The sequence below is a fragment of the Phyllobates terribilis genome, unplaced genomic scaffold (assembly GCF_046119375.1).
Source record: "Phyllobates terribilis strain yellow unplaced genomic scaffold, ASM4611937v1 Scaffold_2__4_contigs__length_985480577, whole genome shotgun sequence".
NCBI lineage: Eukaryota > Metazoa > Chordata > Amphibia > Anura > Dendrobatidae > Phyllobates > Phyllobates terribilis.
Genome location: NW_027362762.1, coordinates 700,043,803 through 700,054,289, shown reverse-complemented (window position 1 = coordinate 700,054,289; position 10,487 = coordinate 700,043,803). Strand labels below are relative to the sequence as shown.

General features: G+C 44.2%; 1 protein-coding gene across 1 annotated transcript; it reads right to left on the bottom strand.

The window, feature by feature from the left end:
- Positions 1-1,956: 1,956 nt before the first annotated feature.
- Positions 1,957-8,861, bottom strand: LOC141225856 (uncharacterized). Its single transcript, XM_073667106.1, has 5 exons — positions 8,726-8,861; positions 6,295-6,418; positions 5,744-5,792; positions 3,832-3,924; positions 1,957-2,064 (listed from the first exon to the last, which is right to left on the bottom strand). The coding sequence occupies exons 2-5, from the start codon at positions 6,415-6,417 to the stop codon at positions 1,994-1,996; spliced, it is 336 nt and encodes a 111-aa protein (XP_073523207.1). The 5' UTR covers position 6,418; positions 8,726-8,861; the 3' UTR covers positions 1,957-1,993.
- Positions 8,862-10,487: the final 1,626 nt, after the last annotated feature.

The window sequence follows — 10,487 nt, the reverse complement described above, 5'->3', positions numbered from 1 at the left end:
GCTCACTGACTGGTGTGTGATGTCATCACGCGTTGGAACGTTACATAGGTTGACAAGGTTTTGTGAGCAGCAGAGGGCAGTTGTTGAGTATCAGCTCCAACACGCCCGTCTGGATTCCGGTCAGCTTCCGTACATAAAAGCAGATGAGTGGGCATGAATGTCTGACATCTGTGCGGTTCTCCAAAACTTTGAGGACTCCAGGATGGTGAGCGGCGATGACGCCATAATTAGCGTCACTATCCCGCTTCTATCTACTGAAACGCTCTCTGCCCACAATTAAAGAGTATGCTTTGCAGGCAGAGATGAAGCAAGCAGCTATACAGGGTGATACTACACAGCATAGCCTCATCTTATCTTCTCAACGTGGATTGTGTGATAATGAAGAAGAGGAACAGTAGCTGGTCTCCTGCGCTACAGACTGTACTACCCACACCACCTTCATCCCGTATGTTTAGCGTGGATGGCCTGAAGAGGAGAGGGAGGATGAGGAGGACGACCAGGAGGAGGAGGCGAACATAGACAGTGTTGGTGGAGACAGGGAAGTCTAGGCTGCTGGCCCAAATGTCTGAGTTTATATGTTCCGCTGCCTTTCCTGTGACCCTCACGTTGTACGCGTTTTGGCCAACACTATTTACTGGTTGGTCACCCTTCTAGACCCATGCTACAAGGAGAGGTCTACAAAAATGTTGCAGTACCAAAAGAACCTAGTTGAAGAATTATTAAAAAAATTACCATCTGACAACACTGGCGGCAGAGGTAACATTTCCTTGGACAACCAAGCAGTTTGAAGGGGTCATGGCTTCAACCAAGCGCCGCTCCCCCGTCACGGTTTACCAGGCATAGTACCGTAGATTTTGTAGCTGCTGTGCCTAGTAATGAAGACCTTCCTTCAGGAATTCCTCCACGTCTGTATACCCCAAACTAGCAACTTCCCCTTTTCAGATTTCAGAAATACTCAGTAGCTGGCCGTGTGAAGAGAAGCTAAATGCCTTAGTGGCTTATTATATTATTGGGGTTATCAAGTTCTGGACAACCCCTTGTTAATAGCTCCACTGCCTAGAATACTTACCTTCCAGACAGGAGTCACCGTGTCCTCCGCACGCTCACGTAACACGATCAATAGCTGCTGATCGGCTGCAGTGGTCATGAGACAATGTCACTTGACTGTGGGGGCAAAATGTTGCTATTGGAGGAACATTACTGTTTTTATTCTATGAAAGGCAGTGGAGCTGTTAAAGAGGTTGTCCATTACTTTTACATTGATGACTTCTATTTAGGGTAGGTCATCAATGTCAGATTGGCCAGGGTCAGACACCCGACAACACCCCCCAATCAGCTCTTATTGGTGTCTGCGGCCGCCAGCAGGAAGTATTCACTTCCCGAGTTGCTCTGTCTACTTGTAGTGGTTGCTGCAGGGTACTGCACATCCGCCTCCTATTGATTTGAATAAGAGGCGGATATGCAGTATCAAACCCCAGTCACAACCAGAATATGGAGCATAGAGTACTTCCTGCCAGCGGCCAGACTCCAATAACAGCTGATTGGCGGGGGTGACGGGTGTCGGACCGCAGCCGATTGGACATTGATGACCTACCCTAAGGATAAGTCATTAATGTAAAAGTAGAAGATAACCTCTAAGTTTTTAAAGGACATACATGTGCCATTCAAGGTAAACGGAAGTAGCTGAAGAAGGTTAACATTGGACTTTTTTTTTTTTTTTTTTTTTTTTTTTACTATTTGCCTTCTTGATCACATACTAGCTTTATGATCTAGATAACTTTAGAATTGATTGGAGCACCACATACGCATGTTCTGTTGCTTTGCCAGGGATCATTTACTAATCATGTGATAGCCTAACACTTATTGGCATTTAGTCTGCGGATGTGGAAAATGGGAACACAAAGTCAAGTCATGGAGGTGGTCAAACTATGTTTCAGTAATTGACCAGTCGGTATGTCTGATGGAACGTTGCTTTATTGTTGTTTACAGATACTTAATCAAAAAGCCCAAATCCCATGTCTCCATCGGACTCTTCAGATTCTTCCTTTACTTCTTCTTTCTTTTCTGTTGGGATAAAAGATATAGTGACGTTGAAAAGCAATCCAGATTCTATCGCACACTCACATCACAGGCTAACGAAGACGTAACATCACTTCTTGTCGTATAAAATCTGGACATGGTTGTATGAAATGGAGTAATGAAAAGTGAATATATGCTACTATCACTTCATGTAGAGATGAGGCTGGATACTTATTCTAGGTAAAATGTTTACTATATGTTAGATTGTGGGAAAAGTGATCAGAGGTCTGCGCTTGTTATTTTAGCTGTCAATCTACAAAAGGGAGTGTTATGACATTGGAAAAAGCAGCTTTCCTACAGAATCAGTAACACTCTTCTCCATGTACTGTGCCCTATAAAAGGGGTTGTCCACTACTAGTACCTGCACTGTTCCAGGGATGTTGGCGTTGGGTCTGGCAAGACTTTGGCTGCAGGGCTTCAGTGGCATAACAATCAGCGGCCGCTAATGGGCTGCAGTGCTTACACCTTCCATGGATGTCTGAGGTTCAGCCGAAGTAGGAGCATAGCAGCTTGATAGCGGGCACTGATTGTAATGCTAAGTGAGCCCTGCAGCCAATGTTATGTAAGCCCTGAGAGATCTGGCGCAGACATCGTTGGAACAGTGCCGGGATGGGAAGAGTATAGGGTGTTTTTATTTTACAAAGGGATATATAATATTTAAGAAGAGGTTACCCAAGTGGTATACAACCCCTATAAAGTCTCTACTACATCTCTAACGCGAATCTTCATTTTTTTATATATTTTTTGGTCCAAACTTCTGTGCCAGTTCTTTTTTAATAAGTCTTTATGGTGGCCGGAAGTCAATATCCACACTTACTGCATGCAGTCTTATCATACAGTTCAATATATAAAATAGTTTGCACTAGGCGCCATCTAGTGGTAGATTATCAGAAGTTTATAGTTTACAGATTTGTGTCCTATCCACATCACAGATTCCTGGGATCTGCCCTGTTGGGATCCCCCACAATGACTTAAAAAGTGTTTCCCAGCCTCCAACCCCCCCCCCCCCTTCCTAGATCCTGCTGTGCCATTCAACATCCATGGGACTGAAACCATCAGTCAACTATCAATTAATACAGTAGATGTAAGGCTAAAGAACCCCACCACGTTTTCCTAAAGTGACTACGCCTTGTAAAACTTCAGGGGTACTCCAGCATGTAAAAGACGGCATGTGCACATAACCGTAAAGTGATTTTTCGGTTTGGCACCCCTTCTTTACTCTCCCCGGGTTCATGGCTGAGTCTCCATGGCTGTTCCTGGTATCTGTCCACAGCCCTGATATCACATTGACAAGTTGCAGCCAATCCCCAAGCTCAAAGCACTCAGTGCTGTCAACTTTGGCAGAGCCGCTAGGCTCAGTTATTGATTGTAGCACTGTCAACGTGACATCAGCGCTGCTAACAACATTAAACACCATGTGCAGAAACGCAGACCCGGCGCTGGACCTGGGGAGTAAAAAGCAATTTGTATTTTTAAAACAAACTGCAGCCAGTCATTTTCTTAAACCATTTTAAAACACAAATGAATATGGTAGTAAGAGAAACTTGATACGCCCTATATCAAAATTTGCCCAGAAGTGTGCGCTGAATGAATAGGAGCTGATCTGCAGTTCTCTGCAGCGGCTGCTACCTTGTACAGAGCTGTGCTGTTCTGGCTGCTTTCACGGATGACATCCAGCCGAGGGCAATAACAGCTGGGAAAGGTCAGTAATATTAAATTCCTGGACAAAACCTTTAATTATAGCGATCTTACCTGACGCGGCAGCTCCGCCAGCAGCTGGAGCAGCAGATGCAGGAGCAGCAGCCACAGCGCCACCAGATGGTACTGAACAAAGCTTGGAAAGGCCTGAGCAAAAATAAAGATGCAATCAATTGTAAAGCCATCACAAGGGATAATCTGACATTAGTGGCTCCAGCAAAGACCTACTGATGTGAACCAGAACACTTGGCAGAATACACACACAGCGTTTTACTTAGTTTGTGAGGCTTGTCCCATTTATGGTCAAAAATGCTGCAGCTGGACAATACTTTAAGGAGCACACGATGTTTCATTATAGCGTTTATGGGTTTTTTTTTCTCCTCCACTTCTTCCAAGATCCATAACCTTTAAGGCTCACATTGACAAACGTACAATGACTTATTTTTAAAATTCCAAGTGCGGTGAGATTGTGAAAACTAATTTAAAAAAATTAAAAAATGCAATTCTGCCATAGTTTTTTGTTTTATGGCATTCTTTCTGTGCTAAAAATGACTCTGAAATATGCTTCTCCCTGTCAGTATGATTATGGTGATACCAAACTAGTATACAATTTTTTTTTTTTTTTTTTTTTAAAGTGGTGAAAAATTCTCAAATGCATTAAAAATTTTTTTTTGGTCCGCGCTGCCATTTTTGAGAACAGTTATATTTTTCCGTCAATTGAGCCATGTAAGGATTGGTTTCTTAAAGGGCAAGCTGCAGATTTTATCGATACTAATGTGGGTTATAGAAGCCATTTTGATAACTTTTCATTGCATTGTTTAGGGAGGAGTGGTGACTGTAAAGCCACAACTCTGCCATTTTAAATTTTTCTCTGGTTACAACTTTTACAGTATGCGTTATTAATTGTATATTTTGATAGACTAGACTTTTACAGACGCAGTGCTGCCAAATATGTAATTTTATTTACTTTTAAAAATGGAGCAATTTTACTTATTTTATTTTTAAACTTTTTCTTCAGTTTATTTTTGGTCCCCTTGGGAGACTTGAACCTGCGATCATCAGATCACTTAACACTATATATATTGCAATACCACAGTATATAGTGAAAATCTTGGTCACAAGCTGAGCTTCACCGACATACCATAATGGCAACTGGGGTCCTTCAGCAAGCCAAGGCTGCCATGTTAACCCATCGGCACTGCTGATGGAAGCCAGTGTGTGTGAGTACTGGGAATGCTGGTAGTAGGTTGACAGCGGTATTAAATGGTTGCCGGTACTGTTTGGCGCTAAGCTTCCACTGCTGATGTTAGACACAGATACAGACTATGTAACATAGTCGGCATTAGATGCACGTGGGAGAGATCTCAGCATCTGAGCCCTCCCTACACATGATCACCCCCACAATCATGTACAGTGGTTTTCCGTTAAGGGGGTAAAGTCTATACGTAAATTACTAAAAAGCCTGCGAGCTCAAGGTAAGGGCACGTTCAGATGAATGTATTTTTGTCCATGTGGAAAACAGACAGCACACAGACCCAATGTTGGCCTATATGTTAGTTCACATGGACTATTTTTCATACTCGACTCTGGTCCAAATTATAGGCCAGACTAGTGCACGTAAATGGCATACAAGCTACCCCTGCATCCATCCGCAATTTGCAGATGTGACCAGCCCGAATTTAATCCATCAGTGTGAATGCATCCTAAGGTTATTTATGGCATTTCCTCCCAAAGATTTCTCTACAGGACTCGAAATGCTTGAGCTCATCTTCTCCTTTCACATTTACAAATGTTGCCAAATTATGTGAAGGAGATCTAAACAGAAGTGCTGCAACGAGCATCCCCCACTTCCAATTGGGTGGGCTGTATATTACATAAATTACTGAATGAGCGCTATATAAAGAAAAAAATCCCCTTTACCATCAAGGATATTTACTACAGTGAGGCAAGCATAATTCCTACTTACCTGAATTGATCAGATCATTTAGGTTTTTCCCACCAAGTTCAGACACCACCTATTTAAAAAAAAAAAGACACCATTTAAAATCAATCCTGACCCCAAAATCACTGGAAAGCATGTATGTGTTATTTACACACGATGACATGGCTTCCATTCCCACATCGTTGGTATCACTAGTGGTGACGCTGGACATAAGTCTACACAACGCTCTCAATCTGAACCTCAGAAAGTGAAATGTTTTTAGCCGTATGTATTACTGGGGATTTAGGATTCGAATTGGAGTCGCCCTTCCCCATTCTGACATTATGTTGATTTAGAATCTACACCAAAGGGTAAATTTTACATGAGATTCACCCATCTTAGGCTGCCACAACCACACTGTCTATCCATGTCCAGCCAAGGCACAGACTGGCAATAGGCAGCGTGGACTCAGATCGGCAGCAAGCAGCTTTTCAAGGCATATTCCCAGAAGTCTCTAGGTCATGTAAGGAGCCCAGTGGAGAATCACCATCCAGCAGAATATACCATATGCCACCGACGCTTTGGGATTCACTGACCTTGTTGACGCGTTCATCATCAGCATCAATTCCAACACTGGACAAGATTTTCTTAAGGTCCTTTGCTGATGGACTGCTGTTACCACCGAGGGTGGCAAGCAGGTAAGCGGCCACGTAACGCATTCTGCAAAACCAATAACCATGGTGAGGATCATAGTAAAATACATTTAATAACAGGCAAACAGCCAAGTACCTTAAGGCTGTGTGCCCACGATGCATTTTTTTAAGCGTTTCCACAGCGGCAATTCCGCTGCAGAAACGCTTAAAAAAAACGCTTGGTAGAAGGCCTGCCATGTTCCCCAATGATAAAAAACGCAGCACTACCAATTATTTTGCGGAAGCGCTGCGTTTTTGCCGCCATTGACTTGCATTGGACCACATGGACTACGCATCACAGCATCTGTACATGCAGAATCCAAGCGTTCCAATGTGAGTATGGTACCCAGGTGTGAAGGACAGGAGACTCTCCTCCGGACCCGGGTACCATAGAACCTGTAAAAAAAAGAATAAAACAAAAAATAAACATTATAGTTACATTCTGATGACCCCCGATGCGCTTGTCTTCGCTTGCCGGCAGATCGCGGTGCACTGAACGACCTGCGCTGACATCATTTAGTCATGTGACGGGTCACGCGACCGCTGACGTCAGCAGTTCCTTCAGTGTACCACGAGCCGGCAAGCCAGGACGGATCGAATAAAGACTCCGCAGGCCATCAGAAGACAAGTATAGATTTATTTTATTTTTTACCATTCTTTCGTTTGCATGGATTTATATATTTTATATAGTGTAACCAAGTTGACAAGCACTTTCCAAGTGATGCTAAAATCGCTTGGAAAGCGCTTGTCAACCCGCATGCGGAAATGCAAGTGAAGAACGCTTCACATCCGCTCGTCCCTGGCAGGAAAAACGCATGTACAATCCGCATGTACAATCCGCATGTGTTTTCTTCTGCCAGGGAGATGCAGAAACGCTCAGGAAAAAATCCAGAGCATTTCTGCATCGTGGGCACATTGCCTAAAGGAATTTACAGGCTTTTAGAAGTAGAAGAGAAAGCCATTGGTAAGTACCCCTAGTGTACAAATCGCACGTAAGCAGACAGAGTGGAATCCTAACAGTGTGTATATTTCACACCACTATGAACCCCAATGTTTTATCCTTTGTCCAGAAAATCCCTTAACTAAACTCAAAATATTTCCTACAGAATGTTACATGAAACCACTGGATATATTTAAAGGGAATCTGTCACCACTTTGGAGTTATCAGACCTCTACTATGGCCATACAGGGTATAGAAAAGTAAATCTATACTTACCTGTATGGCCCATAGCAGAGGTCTGATTGCAGAGAAAAGCGCTTTAAGCAATTCTATTTTGTACAGGCTTGGCGTCCGGGGAACACCAAGCAATCCCTGCCTATGTGCTTAATTATCATATTCCCCCAAATCCCCGCCTGTATGCTTAATTATCAACAAAAAAAACATGATCCAGCAGCTGCTGACATGTGGCAAAGCAGAAAAATGACCTTTACAAGAGCCACAGGGCTTCAGTCATAGAGGTGTGTCGGCCCGGCTAGTCACCAAGAGCAACGGCTGGAACCGTGCCCTGGCACCATATCACAAGCTAGCAAAGTACCCAGCATGGGGCTTATCATGTAGCCACTCCGGGCACGTCTGTATAACTGAAAGCTGGGAGCTACGAGGGGGAGGTAATTTTCTCCCAGAAGCTGGACTTTCAGTAAGGTGGCAAGACATCTTCAGAGTAACCCTATATCTACAGGTTAATAGCGTTATCTGACATGACAGGGGGCCTTTATAGGGTTATTTCCAACTTAGTAAATCATCATCTAAGCACAGGACAGGCGATAAGTTGCTGATCACTGGGGGTCTGATCACCGGGACCCGCACCGTCTGTCTCCGGCAGTCCCATAGACAATGGATGGAGCATTTCACAGCCCATTCTCAGGTATGGTGGAGCGGCGAGACCCCTGGCAATCGGCACATCCACACAATAGGTGATAACTGGCTGAATTGGGATTAACCCTTCATAAAGCAGTCTTGTGCCACATGGAGCCGAGTGACCTGTCGGACCACCACCTGACCGCACTCACATCCACACACTGCATTAGGTGCCATAGTAGAGATTATTATTAGATTAGGATTACTCCTGCACTGGAATCAGAGTAAAGATCTGGCAATTAGTAGCCATTTCAGCAGGATGGAGGTCTCAGCATATTAGAGTGTAGACTGCTACTGTCAGGGGATGGCACCAGGGTGGGCACAGGCTCATGCCCAGCAGGCTCCGTGTATACGGTCATAGATAAGGATAGTCCCCATCCGTGCCCCCCAGGTCTCCAGCAGCACAGCACAGCCCCTTACCCCCTCACACATGCTCCAACACTTTGGGGCGAGCAGGGATCCCCGAAACCCACTCACTTTAAGTCTGTGAAAGACACGAAACGATGTGCACGCTCCTGTTCTTCGACTCCGAGAGGGAAAGAGAGAGCGAGCTGCGGGGTTTCCACAGCAAAGATTCAGGGGCAGCTGAGGTCAAAGGTCAAATTTTAACGCGATTTTAAATTAGAATAACCCTTACATTGTCGGTGCTTTTATTACATTTTGCAGCAAAAGAAACGAGTTTCGCTAAAGTAATACATTTATTTAATGACGAGAAATAGAGCGTTTACAGAGAGCATGCGCAGTAGGGGCAATCAAGCGAGACCCGTGCGTAGTATGTCTACTACGCATGCGCGACACAAGAACGTGTTCTTGGTGAACCCGGAAGATTCCATTTCGCAAGCGCGCTTACAGGAACAGAGCGAGTTGACGGAGCATGCGCGTTAGTGCCACTAGTAATAAGCGTAATACACGTGGGGATAAAGAGCGGAGCGCTGCATTTAGGGGAAGCTTATGTCTAGTGGCTGGATTGTGTTAGAATTAAACTTTATAAATAAATTGATTAATTTGCAAATATTTAAGTTTTCTTAAGTTGTTTTTTTGTTTTATTTAGTCTTATTTTAAAGTGACTGCAGACTTGAGAATCCTCACATTGCGTATACTGCACGCTGTGAGGGTTCACCGGCGCCAGGAATGGCGATGTGACCGCACGTATGTGAGATGCACACTCATGGCATCATTCTGACTAGATGGCTTCGCTGAATGCAAGTGTATTGAGCGAGGCCGGAAACAGTCTAGTTGGAATGTGGCCGGGAGTGTGCATATCGCATGTGTGCAGTCACTTGGGCCCTTTAAGGGTTTTTTACTTCGGCTAGGTCATCAAAACCAGATTGTCGTCAGTCAGACTCCCGGCATCCTCACTGATCGACTGACTGAAGGATTCCTGGCAGTGGCACATCGTCATGTATTATATAGTGTCCATGAATGATAGCGGACGCTTAATCCCATACAGGTGATTGGGAGCACCACTGATCTGATACTGATGACTGATCCTACAGATAGGTAATCAGATTAGGCCTCATTCAGACATCAGCATTTCATGGTTTGAGTTCTGATTATGATGCACAGCCGAAGGTCTCTTGACCTGTACTTGACATCCTTTTACGCATATATGAGACCATGGATTTCGGGTCAGTAAAGCCACGGTTGGTCTGTCCATCATGGTCCATACGCTGTGGTTCAGAGACATCTGAAGGGGAACACTGTGTGGATGGCGTAGAACACGTCACACGAAGCGCAGAAGGAGGCCGGCATCACAAGAAGAAAGGAGGCACTGGACCAAGGCCAGCGACGGCCATCGGTGAGTATAATAAAAGGTCTTTTTTTTTTTTTTTTTTAACTTCCAGGGCGAATTGGAGTCATATGTGCAGAATTATAGAATGCCATCATGTGGGACTGAAAGGTGGTGGCCATAGGTTATATGGGAAAAACTGGTGACAGGTTCCCTTTAAAGGAAACCTGTCAGCTGATTCATTCTGCCCAAACAACAGTCAGAATGAATTAGTGCCCAGTTGCAATATTGCAGGTATTAAAAATATATATAGAAAAGGAGGCGCTGGTACGCTGATCACTATCAGCGGCGAATTAGGAGACACAAACCACTAAGTGTCAGTGGGTAGGTGTGGCAAATTACAGACAGTTTTAATTCGCGCTTAGGTAGTGAGACGGACTCAAGGTTTAAGATAAAAAGGTTATTCTTTATTTAGGGTCATAAAATGTTATAAAATGTTAAAAGATGATA

What these genes read in the sequence shown, in the direction of transcription:
- LOC141225856 (XM_073667106.1), bottom strand. Translation starts at nt 6,417, where the DNA reads ATGCGTTACGTGGCCGCTTACCTGCTTGCCACCCTCGGTGGTAACAGC. An exon ending in ATGATGAACGCGTCAACAAG is followed by an intron (nt 5,793 to 6,294) that starts GTCAGTGAATCC and finishes TTTTTTAAATAG; the next exon opens with GTGGTGTCTGAACTTGGTGG. An exon ending in AAATGATCTGATCAATTCAG is followed by an intron (nt 3,925 to 5,743) that starts GTAAGTAGGAAT and finishes ATTTTTGCTCAG; the next exon opens with GCCTTTCCAAGCTTTGTTCA.